The 16925-nt window shown below is 41.5% G+C and overlaps 1 protein-coding gene across 8 annotated transcripts in view; it reads left to right on the top strand.

Moving 5' to 3' along the window:
* Window positions 1–16925, top strand: part of dcc (DCC netrin 1 receptor) — a 388720-nt gene that overhangs the window by 143895 nt on the left and 227900 nt on the right. For all 8 annotated transcript variants that reach the window (XR_013079191.1, XM_076757427.1, XM_076757429.1 and 5 more), the window contains exons 6-7: window positions 6885–7039; window positions 9950–10070. Coding sequence is in view for 7 of the 8 variants with exons in the window: in XM_076757427.1 (XP_076613542.1) it covers window positions 6885–7039; window positions 9950–10070 (276 nt within the window). In the remaining variant the exon portion in view is untranslated. The remainder of the gene's footprint in view (window positions 1–6884; window positions 7040–9949; window positions 10071–16925) is intronic.

The following is a 16925-nucleotide window of genomic DNA, read 5'->3' as shown; positions in this document are numbered from 1 at the left end:
AACAGTCATACAGAGAGCAGAGAGCAGTGCAATCTGCAGAGTGAGAGACAAAGGGAAACTTTGAAGAAAGATTATTTTATTAGCCACGCTGTGTGAATATTCAAGGCCAAGAATAAGCAACAAGCATGAATCAGGACTGGTTGCAGCCAGTTCCATGCCTGGGAATGGGATGATAATCATGAGCCACTAGGTTGCAAACAAGAGAAAAAGGCGTGCACACGAGGTTGTAGAACAATCAAGGGTTGCACCGCAGAATTAAGTTTTCTTTTACAGTTCTCCCTTTTGATAATTCATTATCACAGTATATACATACAATACACAATGTATCAGACAGAAGACAGAAATTCATTACTGATTCAATCTAAGCCATCATTAAGTGTAATGTGAAAGGCAAAGTGCTGTTTTTGTGGAACACAGTCAGAGTCTGAGCTACTGAAATCAGGGTCTGGAGTCAGGTTCTGCTTCAGCAGCTTAAGGTGAATAACCAACCTGTATAGCTACCATTTGATTAGAAATAGATTTATCGATAGTTCTAACAATCAAAGCTCTGACATAGGGAGTAATACAGCAGCCACAAAGAGTTAACAATGCTACTGCCATCAGAAGTGACATAACTAGAGTCCTCCATTTGCCAAATATAGAGACAAACCAGCCAAACAGGCTTGTGTCCATGCCTCTGCTAGTTCTTCTCAAAGAGATTTCAGTCCTTCCAGGGTGCGAGTCACTGATCCATCTGATGCTGTGTTGTGCAGCAAACATGTGTGATATAGTTGAGGTGTTGAAACCCCACATTCTTCAGCGTCTGTTCTGGAGCCCTATTGGAGAGTAGGGGTCAGGATGAGATGTTTTTTTCTGTGGCGTCTGTCACTGGTACTGTTGACTGCAGGTTCTGTGTTGGAGGGGATTATAATGATTGTTGCCAGCACAATTAGAGATCAGGTTGTGCCTCATAGGCCACACATGCCTGCATGTCTGAACGAATTCCAAGGATGCTGTCTCTCCATGTTGCACACAGGTGAATTGGCTTATCACACCTTACTGTCTGGCACCCTAGAGTTGTTCAACTGCTTGGAGCTTGGAGTGCGAGCTAGGCTCAATCAGTACTCCTACCTCACAGTTGGAACGCCAGGACAAGGTGAGATGCACCTATTCTACCTGGTGATAGGTAGAGTAGCGTACTTCGCAGTTTGCTCTTGCTGGTTCTCAGGCAGAGTTTGGACCCTCCTACAGTGGCTAGCAAGGTGGCTTTTTCTGCTACCTTCACCACCTTGTGTGTAAAGAGCACCTGGAATGGACCATTCCACCTCTACTTCCTCCACCTCAGGATGAGTGAAACTACATGAGGAACCAATAAAGTCAAGTCAGAGTAACCCACAATGTCTCTGGATGCCATACCAGCCTTCTCTGCTGCTGCCACAGCATGAAGACTACGTGGCAGTCCTGCAGCCATGGGGTCAAGTTTGCATGAAAAGTAGGCAACATAGCCTGAGTCTGCTGCCATGGTCTTATACCAATACTGACAGCCATTTCTCTCATCAACAGTCTGTGTAAACGGTCTGGAGGTATCAGGCAAATCGAGAGTTGGTGTGGTCTATAATGCAAGTTTCAAATCATTAAAAGCTTGATCTACCTCAGATGTCCATGCCACTTTATCATGTGATTGTAACGCTTTACCATGCTCAGTAGTGCTGAGGGAACTATCAGCATGTACAAGTACGCTGAGAAATGCATTAGCCAAATCAAATACTGAAAACCAATGTGCATCTGATGGGACCTGAGATAAGATTGTGTATGGATTTGGGACTAGTGGAGCTCTGGGTCAGACTGCAGCATATACTGCTTGGAAATCTTTTTGATTATTGATCATGGTCATGTACTTTCTGTACAGAGAAAATGGGCGTACAAACAGGTAAATCTTCGCATGGTATAATTACTTTTGCTTTACTTAATGATTCAAACACTGGAGTGATGTCGTCAATAGCTTCTTGTTTTAACTTGGTGTTGACATCACTGTAGCCTGAAGTGCATCAAATTTTGCCGAGTTGCTCTGGATAGCATTGTTTGAACTCAAGATCTTTGGCCAACTCTCTCACATTAACCTTGGTGTGCTGAATTTGATGTAAGTTCTGTAAACTGTAGAATGAGAACAGTGTAGACACCTTCTTTCACTGCCGAATGCATAAACGTCTTGAGGTCACTCTGTTGTGCTAGCAACGCAGTGCTTACAGCATTAGCAAAGGCGTCATAGTAACCATCGTTTTTTCTTCAACACTGTTGTACTGTCACCTTAGCATTTATCCACAGACTTTCCTTGAGACATTATGTTGCAATTTATTATCAAGGTTGGCCGGTAGAAGAAATGAAAAAGGAGTTTAGGGGTTGTCAAGGACAGACTATTGGGCTACATGTGCATCGCAATCAAGTGCCACCTGGAAGTCTAAAATTCATATTTAAAAAAGACAGGGTAACATAGGCTAACATCATTTGAACGTGTGTCACTGTGCTATTGGATACATGTGACCAGCTGATGAGAACAGCTTCATTAACACAGTGGCTTGCCTGTTGTTTGTATCACACAGAGCTGTCTGGAAACACAAATGGTTTTGTTCACGTCTCCTCAGATGACCAGGTAATCAGTGAATTCATAGCTCCACAAGAAAAAACCCCCCCCAAAAAAACACGAGAAATTCTTCAAACACAACAAAGGCTGCTGGGTAATCATCCAGTGCACTGCATATCTCTGGATTCTGCAATCCATTTATTTACAGTTCAGCATTAACATGTTCACCTTAGCATAGGTGAATAGCAGAATTGTCCATATTCAATCACAGCAAGTTTCCATTCAACAAATGCTTATTAAGCATGCTGACACACTTCCACACTTCATGCTATTCCACTGACATTGTCAGACACTTTCAAATTCCCCCTCCACAGATCTGATTGTCATCGCCTGGAGCTTCTTACATTAATGCTTAAGGTCAGAACTGCATGTGTATAAATATAGAAACCTAGTGTTTTTGGTCATGATAACATAGAATTAGTTTATGGCACCACAGTGCCAGTGACTTAATGAGGCCACAGATCCACCTACCAGGACCTTGAAAGCACACTAATTAAGACATAATATTTCATTTTTTTTAGTCCATACAAAAACCAAAATCTAAAAATGAAACGTTGGGGCTTTATGGAGGGTCACACTATTGTTTTGGCAGGGAGCAGTGATTTCCTGGAATCTCAACAAGTTAAAAATGCCATGAAATCTGCCTACAATAAGCTAAATCCGTGAAGATGACAAATCAAAGATGCAAGCAACAAGCAAACACACAAACAAAAAGCAACCACATTGGAAAAAAATGCATGAATGCAAAATACAGAATGAAATCATTTGCAAATGTTTACAGTGTTTACAACAGTTTTATGCAGTGTTCTGGAGCCCATGTAGTAATATCCTTTATACAATTGTATGTTTCACAAAGTGGTAAACCTCTCTCCATCCTTGCCTGTGAACAACTGAGCCTTTCAAGGATGCCCAATTCAAACCCAATCATGATATTATCAACAGTTACCAATTAACCTGTTTACCTGTGGAATGCTCCAAGTATTTTCCTGGCATTTCACAATTTTCCAGTGATGTAATGAGGCCACGGCTAATAAATGATCCACTTCAGCCAGAAATCTTCTGAATTCTTTCCCAAAGGCAATGTATTACTCAATGCATCGAGGAGGGTCATCCATTGCAATTTTGAAAGATTGCCCCTGTTCCTAGAACTGCAATGTGTATTTCACCTTCCAGTGACATTATGAGTATGTATTGCATCATTTCATTTTAATACAAAATGATAAAGAACATGCAACATTCGGCCGTGGAGGATCATGATTGGTTCAGATCTGAGTTTGTATTTCTCTAATGCTTCAGACTAATTCCTGGACACATGTAGTAGTCTGTGTTGTTTATGTATCACTGTAGTTGTTGGTGTGGTGAAACTGCAGCAGCTCATTGTTTAAAGGAAATTGTTAGCTCTTAATGAGAACATTACTGCAACAATAAAGCTACTCCTCCAGATAATGATGCATTGATGAGGCACACAAACACAACTCACCTCCTCTACTAACTTTCTGCCTCTCCTGTGTTTCTATTTCTTTTTCTTCTGTCATCCTTCGACTCTTTTCTCAATTTCCGACTCTACTCCTTCTTTGTCGCTTACTGTCTTTCACTTTTTTACAATCATCTCTCTTGTTTTCTCTCCTTTTTTCTTCCTTCTTCAGATCTTTCCAAACCTCTCTGTCTTCTCTAGTTCTTTGTAAAAAGGACTTTGTTCATTCTTTTTTTTCCTCTCTTTCCTCTCTTTCCATCTTCCTTCTGTCCTGCCTCCCATCTTTCCTTCCATGTGTCTTCAGATGCTCAGTGATTCAATACAGGTGTAATATTGTTTTGGCCCTGTAGAGTATTTTGTGTGTGTTTGGTTTTAACAGTTCTCAGGAAGCGGTAATCTTATGAATATGTGTGTTTGTTGGCAATTATAGGGTGTTTGTGTACATGTATGTGTGCGCATGTGTGTATGTGTGTGCATTTGCTGACAGAGAGAATGTTTGTTGTCTTGGAGTGCTGACATCATCGCTGTGGCCTTTGGTGCTACATGAGACACAGACTGTGTTTCCGAAAAAAACAACCAAACAAAAAACAGACTTGTGTATATATATTTATATTGTTATATTTTGTGCTCTTATTCTTAGTAGATGTGTCATACACCAACTTCACCACAACACATTCTTCGTATGTGTAAAATCGTACTTGGCAATAAAGCTTTTTCTGATTCTGATTCTGATTCTGATGAGGCCCTTCAGGCTTTGCCTCGCCCTTTCCAGTCACAAGGTGCTACCACAGCTAAACATGGCAGCCACTGCGCCTCACCCTCCCTCCTCCCTGTTTACAATCCAGTTTACCAGCAGTCACATGAGCTTGCCTCTGAACATGTCTGAGTTTGTCTACTGCTCCAATCACATCTCAACAAATTAAACTGCTGTCACTGAATAGACTCCAGATTCTTTAGGCAAAATGTTTTGCTATGTTTTTATGCTTATGTTTTCAGAAGTTTTTCAAGTTAAAGGAATCCTTTCAAGAAATGTGCATACTCACTCTCTTGTTGAGAACTGATACCACTCACATGGCTGTCTATAGTCAGGCAGCGGCTGATTAGCTTAGCACAAGAACTGGAAACATGGGGAAACAGCTAGAGCAGCTGGATCTGTCCAAAGATAACAAGATCTCCCTACCATCCCTTTGAAAGCACACATTATGCATTGTTTATTTAATCCATACATAAACCATAGCTTAAAAATGAAAAGACTAATTTGTGGCTAGAAGCAATGATTTCTTGGAGTCTACAATAATTAAAACGACACAAACAACAAAGACAAAAAAAGCTTACAACATTGAGGAAAATGACAAGAAAAACCAAATTTAAAAACAAACAAACAAACAAACAAAAAAACATCCACATTACAGAAAAATACATGGTAAAATATGCTAAAATGCCTCAAACCTGAAATTTGGAAACAAACTCCTTTAAACATTTAATCATGACTCTCAAAAAAGTTGAGAAGCGGTGTAAAATGTACATAAAAACAGAGGGCAATCATTTACAAACAAACTGTTAACCAACAGCAGTTTTAAGAAGTGTTCCCAAGCCTCTGCAGTAATATCCGTTATATAATCATGTGTTCACAAAGTGGGGAACCTTGCTCCATCCTTGCTTGTGAACACCTGAACCTTTTTTAGGATGCCCCTTTCATGCCCAATCATGATACTATCATCTATTACTAATGAACCTGTTTACCTGTGGAATGTTCCAAACAGGTAACAGGTATTATTTGAACAGTAAACAACTTTCCCAGTCTTTAGTTGCCCCTGTCCAAACTTGTCTGCAGACAAGTGTAACATGAAATCTCACAAACATGCTGGAGATGCAAAATCTATTAAAGGTTTGCTCAAACATTTGAAACATGATGTGACCATTGGACCAATACTGAAACATGTTTAATGACACATCCAGTGTCCTTTAATTTCCCTTTTCGATAGCTCTAAAGCTACATTAATTGATGTTGTTGGCCATTTGGGGGCAGCACAGCAAGACAACTTAAACATAATTATGTTATAAAGTTGATATGTCCAACTTGTTGATGTGCTGTTTATTACATATTCAGCAAACACATTAGCTTTAGTATTTGTTTAGAGTCATTTTGCTTCCACTTGATGAACATAAATCTGATTCTCACGCCTGTTTAAAACCTACTAAAGATTAAATTGTTCTTCAGTTCAGAGAAATCCTTTTTGGCTTTTTGTCTTACCTCAGTCACATCAACAATAGCCATTGTTTTCTAACAGGAATGCACAGAAATCCTGACTTTCAATGTCATGACCTAATTTCCTATTAGCTCATGATGATGAACCAAAAACCAAACTATATGATTAAAGGCAGAATGAGCAAGATTGTAAACACAAAATTCAAAGTTGGCCTCTTCTAACTGGTTCAATGGCTCATCTTGGATGTGTGCTTACAGTCTGGCACCTGTTCACCATGCTTTCTAAAGTCCCACCCTCACACCCTGTGCACTGTTATTGGCTTCCACTACCCAAAAGGTTGACACCCAGAAACATAGCAAAATAAGAAAATACAAGCAGAGGGTAGGGTCTCCACAGATACAGGCACCATCACACACTTCTAGTGGGTCGTAAGTAATGATTAAGTGGGATTATTTTTGTATGAGTCAATAGGCAACATTGTTTTTTGGACAGTCCTACTCATTCTGGCTTGTATCTACTATAATTTTCTGCTTCTTTGTTTCACTAATTAACTTGTGTTATGTTTTGTGTATTTCTGAAGTGCCTCCTCAGTTCCTGAACTACCCAACCAACACTTTCGCCTATGAGTCCACCGACATTGAGCTGGAGTGTGCTGTGACAGGCAGCCCACCACCAACTGTGCGCTGGATGAAGAATGGAGAGGAAGTCATCCCTAGTGACTATTTCCAGATAGTGGTGAGTCAAACAGAACCTAGAAACTATACAAATACAGATATTGTTTATATTAACATCTGAATGATACAAAATAACTTTTAATCCCTCTGTTGAAAATGCCATCTGACTACATGTGGCAACAGTCTGTCTTTGCCAGAATCATTCTGAAATCAATATGTTGAAAATATCTATCCAAATATATATGACATTAATCAGAAATGAATCAACCGAAAATAACTATACTATAACCTACATTGAGAGGTGGTGCAGAACTGCTGTATATGTGAGAAAAACATGCATATATGTAGTATATAGTATTTGATATTATACAAATGGCAGATAATGTTGTTGCTATTATGATGAAGAATATATTTTTCAGGAAAAAACAATTAAATCCAAATACAAAGTCTGTCACTGCCACGGCTGTGCTTTCAGTTATTTCCCTTGTGTTTCCCTGGGTTCCCCTCTTCCCCTGTATCTCCTGTTTTCCCCTTGTGTCTGTGTGTGTATATGTGATTTGGCCGTGACTTCCAGACTCTGCTCCTCCTCCACACCTGCCATCAATCAGATCATCACCTGTCTGTCTACACATGCCAGTTCATCAGCCTTGCTGTATTTCAACCCCAGCTCCCCACACATCCAGTGCCAGATCATTGTCACTTACTGTGGATCATCCTGCATCTGCCTACATGCTTGTCTTTTAAACTGCTTGTCTGCTAACCTCTATAGAGCTCCAGCTGCCCCGTTCTTCCACCCTTCCCAGCTGGTACTGGCATTCCTCATTGCCCTCTTCAGCATGCTGGCCTCCAGTCTGATAGCTTCCACCCAGCTAATCTCCAACCTGCTAAACCCCAGCTAACCACCCAGACTGATAGCCTCCAGCGAGTTTATCAGTCAGCTAGCACAGAACCAGGCAGTTCCCTGCCTGATCCTGCTCTAGTGCCACCTTCTCTGAGACTCTCTGGAAGGAAGCATGGCTCCTGCAAATATTATGCCTCTAAGCTCATAGCTTCTCACCATCATCACTGCCCAGCTCCTCGTCCTTATCGCTGCCCAGTACCCCAACCTCACAGCTTCCCAGCACTGCGGAGGTTATGCTGCCTAGCACCATGGAGGCTTCACTGCCTAGCGCCCCATCTGATATCTCTGCAGCCCATGCGTTGGCTGATGCAATATCTGTTTTTGAGTTTGCAGTTCAGCTGACATTTGTTCCTGGTTCCCTTTCAGTGGTCTGGCTGACTCTTGCTCTTTGTTCCCGGTCAGCAGTCCAGCCAACACCTGTTCCTGTTTTCATTCAGTGGCCTGACTGATACATATTCTTACTTTCCTATTGACAGCCCAGGTGACTCCTGCAGATAGTTCCCATTCACTGATTTTGCTGATGCCTGTTCCTGGTCCACAGTTGGTGGCCAGGCTAACATTTACTCTTGGTTTCCAGTCAATGGTTCAGCCAAAATGTGTTCCTGATACCAGGTCAGCAGTCTGGCCAACACCAGTTGCTGAGCTGTGGCAGTCTTCAGTGCCCTTGCTGTAACAATTTCCTGTTCCTGCATTGCTGTGATCCACTGAACCTGAGCCGTAGCTGTTACCAGTTCTTGAGATGCAGCAGTCACCAGTTCCTAAATTGCAGCACTCTCTGGTTCCTGGGCTGTAGCAGTCTCCTGTTCCTGGCCTGCAGTGATCCTCTGAGCCTGAGCTGCAACTGTTACTAGTTCCTGAGCTGCTGCAGTCAATGTTTCATTGCTACAATGGTTCTCAGTTATTGTGCTTCAGCAGTCTCCTATTTTCATGGCTCTACCCACTCTCCTGCCAGTCTCCCTGCTGCGGTGCCAGTCCTGTAGCCGGTCTGCAGTCCTGCAGCCCTGTCACCTGCACCAGTCCTGCTGGCCTGCTGCTGGCCTCCTGCTTGGCTCTCCTGTCAATAGATCCCTGCTCAGATCTCCAACCATTTGTTTCTGGCCCCTGACTCCCCCGGAGTCTAGAGTAGTCCTGCTTATTTTAATGCCTTATGAGTGGTCCCACCCATGTTGCAGGCTATCAAGGCATCCTCCAGAGTGACGATGCACATCTGGTCATCCTTCTGCCAGTCCTCCAGAGCTGGTCTGTCTATATCACTAGCATCCAGGCCAGTACTGATCTGTCTTTTGACCCTGCCTCTTGGTGATCATCCAGAGTTGCTGTCCTTCAGCCCTGCCTCCTGGTCACTCCCCAGACCTGCTTAACTCTTCAGCTCTGTCTCCTGGTCACCCTCCAGACCTACTCACCCATCATGCTTGACTCCAGGCCATTGTTCTGAGATTCGCTGCTTGGCCAAAACAAGCCTCTGGGTCATCCGCCTGAGGTCTCCTGTCCTCGTAGATGCCTCCATTCTTCAGCTCTCGACACTTTCCTCTGCTCCTTGCTTGCCTGTTGACCCTATGCTGTTACCAGTTACACCATCTCACCTGCCACCAGTCATACCATCTCCCTAAGCACTTTTCAATAAATCATTAAAACTTAATCTGTTTCAAGGTTGTGTTGCTTGCCTGCTTGGGTACACTTTTGTAACTAAAATCTGATAAAGTAAAAGACTGTAAAAGAAACAAGAACAGTTAGTAGAATAGTATCTTGATGATAGTAAAAAAAAAAAAAAAAAGACAAATTGAGAGCAGCAGTGTGGTGGGTATAATGTGACTCTGTTGTACTTTCATAATCTGATAACGTGGATATGAGTCATAATCTCACATCTCATTATCTACTGTAAGAGATCACACACATACATATGCAAACAACAACAACAACACACACACACACACACACACACACACACACACACACACACACACACACACACACACACACATTCCCTTACTCTCTTACACTTTTTTGTTTAAACCATACTCTGTATATTTGAAAGGTTTTATTGACATGTTGTATGTGTTGGTTATTCAGGACGGCAGTAACCTTCAGATTTTGGGTTTGGTGAAGTCAGATGAAGGATTTTATCAGTGTGTAGCTGAAAACTCAGCCGGCAGCTCGCAAGCGATGGCTCAGCTTCTGCTCCGAGAGCCAGGTAGGAACAGACCAACACGCACACAGACACACAGCTGATACATGTGATGTCCCTATTGCAACTCATTAATAAATGCAAATTGCTGTCATCACCTGTTATCTCAATTCATTCAGTCATGATATAATTTCTTCTCCAGTCTTCCTATATTTCCTGTGACATCACTTGATTTCCATCTTCCTGTGGTCATCTGTTTCCTTCTTTCAATCTTTTTCTTGCATTTTGTCACAGCAGTGAGTTGTGTAAATCAATAGACCATGTCTTTAGAAGTATGTAGTATGAAGTTCAGCTTGTAAAAGTGGTCTGGGTTAGTCTGAAGTCTCTGCTCAGTTTGATTATCAGATTAGCAGATTAGTTATACAGTTTAGTGTCTGACAAACTGAAATCAGTTTCAGTGTTAGTCTTTGCAATCTTCTGTTCATCATCATACAGAGAGAAACATATAGCCACTGTGGCATCTGTGTTGTTAGTTTAGATAATACTTGTTCTGACAGCAAAGACAGTTAACAATATTAAAGCTGCTTGCTTTACAGACACCCGACTGAAGTTAGAGAGACAGTTCACCTAAGCATGAATTTTTTTTTTCTCCTCTTACCTGTAGTGTTGTTTATTCATCAAACTTGCTGAGGTCTGGAGAAGCTGGAACTAGATGGCACTTGGTTTGTGTTACTCAAAGCGGCAAAAAAAAAAAAAAAAAAATACACTTGAAAAACTTAATTGCAATGTCCCTCTCCAGAAATCATAATTCAGTTACTCAAGATGATCCTCAGTTCTTTCTGGGAGCACTGTCATGTAGGAAATTGATCTGTTATGTTTAAACTTAACTGTTTTCTTTCTACTGCACTACACTCAGCAACTGCATCACTGCTCAGAAGGAAGCATGCAATTCTCCTCTAGCCATAGTCTGATATTACTAGCTTGTGGAGATTACTTTATCGCCAACGTTGGCTAATGTTACAGCTCATCTAAGGAGGATGCTATTAATGTTTACATCTTGCACTGTCACAAGCATGAGCCTCTCATCCTTGACTAGATGCACACTTCCTGCTAGATGGATAAATAGCACCACAGGCAAATGGAAAAAAAGATCTATTTTCACATCTAATTAATAGTTAATCAATTATGATTTATCATCTCATATTTTGAGAAAAATAATTTTTAAGAAGTTATATTAGTTATAGAAGTCACAATACAAGTTACGTAAGCCATAATTACACGTTATTGAAGTGACAATTATGTATTATGGAAGTAATATTTTGGACTTATGGAGGTTATGTTTATGGCTTACCGAATGATAATTACAAGTTAAGTTACAGAAGTTAAAATACCATAATTTAATTATGGTAATAATGATTAATAATAATAATGATTACAAATTGTATAAAAGTTAAAAAAGTCTGAATTGTGGCATAGGTGTTATTTACAAAAATGTGTCCTTATTTTTGGTGCATTCATTCTGCTTTCATAAGTATCTGATGAAAGACAATATGAAGAGATCTTGCAATTGTTTTGTTTACCACTCCTAGCCTTGCCACATGGGCCTCCATACTCTAATGATATCACAAAACCTGAGATAATACTTGAGCCTCAGGACTGAGCAATGGTTCATTTCCAGGAGAATGTACTCTGTTGTGATGCTCAGTAAATATTGTCACATTTGAGAGAACAGCAGTACTAGACTAGTTTTGGTGGAGTCATTGTTCGTTGTGTTGTGTAGTATTGTTGTGGGGCTAAAATTCAGTTAGTCATGTGGTCTGACAGCAGTTACCACACACAGACACACACAGACACACACAGACACACACACAGACATACATACGGTAATGATGTGAACAGCTCACCCAGTCTGCAGAATATCTGAATATGAGTCAACACAAAAGAATCACTCTGCATCTAAATAGACCAGCAGCTGTGTGTGTGTGTGTGTGTGTGTGTGTGTGTGTGTGTGTGTGTGTGTGTGTGTGTGTGTGTGAGGATAAAAAGGGAGAGAACCAACTAGCCAACTAACCAACTAGGCTAAATAACTGATATGTTAGTTATCTACCAAGCTGACAAACATACTTTCCATTTAATTGTCTACCAAAGTTACTGAATAGCTAACAAACAAGCATACTAGTTTCCTGAGACCCAGCCTATTCCTATATAGTGGACATTTGTTTTTGGTCTATATCTCTTGACTTATTTGAGCTACCCTACTAAGTTCTAATGTGCTCGATAGAGGACATCCTGGCCTTTCCAATGATATCTCATGTGTTTGGGTGGGATGAGGGGAACTTCCTTTTCATGCTGAGACAAAATGGAGACTGCAGTAAAACGCACGTCAGAAAAAGAGAAAAGGTAAGTCAAATATTGTTAAGATATTGTTTTAACTATGGTAATCATATATTTTCTTGTTTATGAACATGTCAGAAATCATAAATTGGAGTCAGAGTTCAGTTAAAGTTTTTGTCAGGAAAAATAATAGCATTTTTATGAATATCAACTGTAACGGACATAAGGACAATTTAATGGGGTTCGCTAATAGCTAACTAGCTTGCTAGTTCTTTGTTTACACTCAAATTTCTGCCCCAAAACACATTTCTTTGTGGGGTAATCAACACATTGAGTGTATTTTCTATGTAAAGTAATTAATGTAATAAATCAATAGTTGTTTATAACAATATTTAATTCAAGCTTTTTATTTATTTATTTTTTTTTAATTTTGCACTATTGTAGGAGGCAGAACCGAGGCAGAGAGAATTTTGTACCTAATAGTTGAAGTAGATTCAGATCTGGAATTGTCAGATGAGGAAAATGCTAAAAATGAGCTTGCTACTGCTGGAGAAGAGAGGGAAAGCTCAGAAGAAGAGGCAGGAGGCTCATCAGATGAGCTGACAGACACAGATGAACAGGAAAACCGTCGTCCTTTCTGGGCCAAGACCAGCACGTATGATAGATCAATAGACAGACAGATAAGATAGGTAAGATATTGTGTTCATCACCTCATTGATTGATTGTGGGTTTTTTTTCCCCCCATCATAGATTCCAACCTGTGCTACCTAGGCCTCCTGACTGTCAAGAGGACCCCACCATTCGTAGAAACTGGAGTCCTATTCAGTACTTTGCACAGTACATTGACAACAAAGTCTTTGAAGACTTGGCAGCATTCACAAATCAGAGAGAGCTACAGATGGGGGGCGTCTCCCTTAACACCGCTGCTGAAGAAATGAGGATCTTCTTTGGCATTTTAATCCACATGGCCTGCCTTGGCTTTCCCAGAATCAAAATGTTTTGGGCCAGCAAAACCAAAGTGCCAATAATAAGCCGGAAAATGACAAGTAACAGGTTCTTCAAGTTGAGAATCTCACTGAAGATTGCCACTGACCTGGATGTAACAGAGGAAACAAAGAAGAAAGACATTCTTTGGAGAGTCAGGCCTCTTCTGGACAGAGTAAGGTAAGGCTACCTTAGCATCCCGAAACCAGGAAAAGTCTGCATCGATGAGCAAATGATCCCTGTCCAATCAGGCAATTTGTTCCAGGCAAGCCATACCCTACAGGCTTAAAGGTGTTTGTCCTTGCTTCTCCAGATGGTCTGATGGTGGACTTTGAAGTATATCAAGGGAAGGATACATTTGCTGGTCAAAGGTTGGGAATTGGGGCAGCAGCAGTCCTATGCCTGGTTGAAACTGTTCCCACAGGAAGTCACCTGTACTTTGACCGCTACTTCACATCATTTAACCTCATGGATGAATTGCTGGCCAAGGGCTTTCCAGCAACTGGAACCATAACAAAAAAACGTGTCGCAAACCATGTCGGTTGCCTGATGACAAACAATTGAAAAGGGAAGGGAGGGGAGCATCAGTGATGGTAGTCAGGAGAAGTCCTGAGTTGGCGATCACAAAATGGTATGACAACAAGCCAGTTCTAATGGCTTCTACTGCACATGGGAAAGATCCTGAAGATGTCTGCACCAGATGGTTGAAGAAAGACAAAGTCCAGGTCCAGGTGAGAACATCCGCAGTCATTATAGAGTACAATGAGAACATGTTACGGCTTGAGGAGAAGCAAGGCCAGGACCCAAAGGCAGAGGTGTCAAAACAAGGTTTATTGAAGAAAGTACAACGAAAAAATCACCTGAACCAGGGAATAACTGCTTGCAAGCAGGACTGAAAATCACCACTACGGGGAAAAAGGTACCAAAAAGCAAGACAAGAAAAAACTAGGCGAAGCACGAAAGTAACAAAATAATAACTCAAAACTCAGCAACGCTGGGATGAGCAATCTAACGCTAAACAAAAGGCGACTGTGAAAACAACCACAGCGGGGATAACTTGAGACAAGAGATTCACAGGAGGCAGGAGGAGCGAGACGAGAGTAGCGCAAGAACTCAATGCGAGCTGCATTCGACCTGGAGCTTAGGTAATAGTCCGGCACCGGGGCAGAGCATGAGCTGGCTTAAGAAGCCCCGTTGATTAAATGATGAGGTGCAGGTGCATCTCATGAAACTCGCATCCAGAGTGCCCTGGCCCCGCCTCTCTCTCTCGCTCCGACCTGCTGAGAAAAAGAAAGAAAAAAGGCATGTGAACAGGGGAAAAGACAACTCAGGACCACAGCCCTAACAGAACATGGGTGGTGTGGACCTCTGTGACTGCATGCTGAGCTTCTATCGCATGGCAAGCAGATGTGTGTGATTGCTCATTTCTTTGATGTTGCCATCACAAATTCCTAGATCCAGTACAAGTCTGACAGCATAGTGCCAAACCAATCAGCAAGAAACACTGAACAGTTCCTGGACTACTACTATGTAGAACCTGATGACACTGACAAGAGGGTAGACGACAGTGAGGAGAGCGAAGAAGAGTACGAGCCACCCATCAAAAAGAGGATTCCACAACCAGAAGCATCGTTAAGAAAATATGGGGCCAGGCACATTCCAGAGATGGTAGACTGCAACCATGCAGAGAGATACTGAAACCAAGGTTGCAAGGGCAAAACACACATGCGATGACAGAGGAAGACGAGGAGGAGAACAATTAAGAGGAGGAGGAGCTAACACAGGACCAAGTCAATTCAATACTTTTCCCAGTACAGTGATGACAGTCTTGAAAGACAAACAAAAGAAGGCCTTGTGTATAATACAGACATTTTGTTCAGCAGTTCAACAAAAGTTACACACCAAATGTTCAGTATCATTTAAAAAATGGATTGACATTCTCATTTTCTTTTCGTGATTTCATTGTGTTATGGTAAAATCGTTCTGTTGTCCACTACAGTGGACATGCTGTAAAATCTAAAATAAAAATATTTTTATAAAATTCTAAATTGCGAATTGTTGTTTTAGCTCCAAAGAGGCAGGAAATCACAAAAAAAAAAAAAAAGAAATTGAAAGATTCTTTTTTTCCCTGGTTTTTATCCTTGGTTCTCAGGAGGCTAGAAAGCCAGCTAATCAACTAAGTAGAGGAACAACTCCTGACTGATTTAAAAAACAAACAAACAAACAAACAAAATAAAAACAGAGTGAACAGAGTGAAGCTAATCAACATTGTCACACTCAGTAACATAGTGACAACTACTGTATAACTGGCTGTTTTCCTTACACAGTGAACAAAAAAACAAAAAAACAAAAAATTCATAACTGATAATGTTGTAGCGCAAAAAAAGGAACTGGCAGACAAGACAGAGCAGCATAATGCAACATCAGCACCACACAGCAGTTAGTTAAGCCATCTTCCACTTGTCCCTCTCCCTTATCCTCACAAGATGGTAACCATTCCAAGGTCTAATTTGGAGAACACTGTAGCCCCTTGTAATTCAAATGCTGAAGAGATTAGTCGCAATGGGTATATATTTGTGATGTGATGGGAGAAGGAGGGACAGATTATAGCTGCAGCAAGAGAGTCCTGGATATATGTCCCCGTGGCCTCCCTTTCGAGGCAAGACAGGTTATGTAGTCGAGTGGAGGAGGTCGATGGCACATTTGTAAGGGTGATGAGGAGGGAGAGAAACTGCCAGCTCCTTGCTGAATACCTCCTCCATGTCATGATATTTGGGTGGCACAACGGACAGGTCTGAGGAAAACAGGGTCTTATGGACAGAGTAAGAACTAAGCTGGAAACAGGGCAGACTGTAGGCAATGAGAGAGACAAAATGAACTCCAGCTAGTGATCTTGTGGTTCATCCAGTCAATATGTGGATTGTGAAGCTTGAGCCACAGATTGCCCAGAACTAATGGGTTATGGGGAGTGAACATAATACACAAACAGATCTTTTGCAGTCAGTTGAGCTTTTTCACTTATTCTTTAGCAATGAAGTTCTCCTCTACCCTGGAATCCAACAAAGCCTGGAACTGATGGGATAGAGCACAGAGTAGCAGGTTACAGCAATTTAAGGTTGGATGAGTAGTTTAGGGAAAGCGGGTTCACCAATACCCCCATCGTTATCGTTATCTGTCAGCTGTTCACTGAGCCTCTATGTGTCACTTCATTCCAAAAGCACTCAACCACACAAATCACTGCAATTTCCTGTTTTAAACTCAATAGTCTTCCAGCCACTTCTCCTACACAATCTGAGACATCAAACATGTCCGTGACTTCAGATTAAGCCCTCAGAAGACAAATTTCCCAGCTGCACTCTAGCATATCGTGCCTCCGCCCATTCTAACACTGACCCCTTTAAAAACCCAATCACATAATGAATTTTAGGAATATCAGAGGGAAAGATGAAGATGATCCTTAGCATGGGACTCTCTGACAACAGGCTGCCTGAAGTGGGGGTTGCATCTTCAGCAGCAGAGGGACTGAAATGGAATAAGAGACATTGGATTGTGCATTAATGTGATTCCACATGGCCCGCAGCTGGGCATGAATCGCCTCCAACA

This window comes from Chaetodon auriga, chromosome 19 (assembly GCF_051107435.1).
Source record: "Chaetodon auriga isolate fChaAug3 chromosome 19, fChaAug3.hap1, whole genome shotgun sequence".
Lineage (NCBI taxonomy): Eukaryota > Metazoa > Chordata > Actinopteri > Chaetodontiformes > Chaetodontidae > Chaetodon > Chaetodon auriga.
This window is presented reverse-complemented; position numbering and strand designations above follow the sequence as displayed.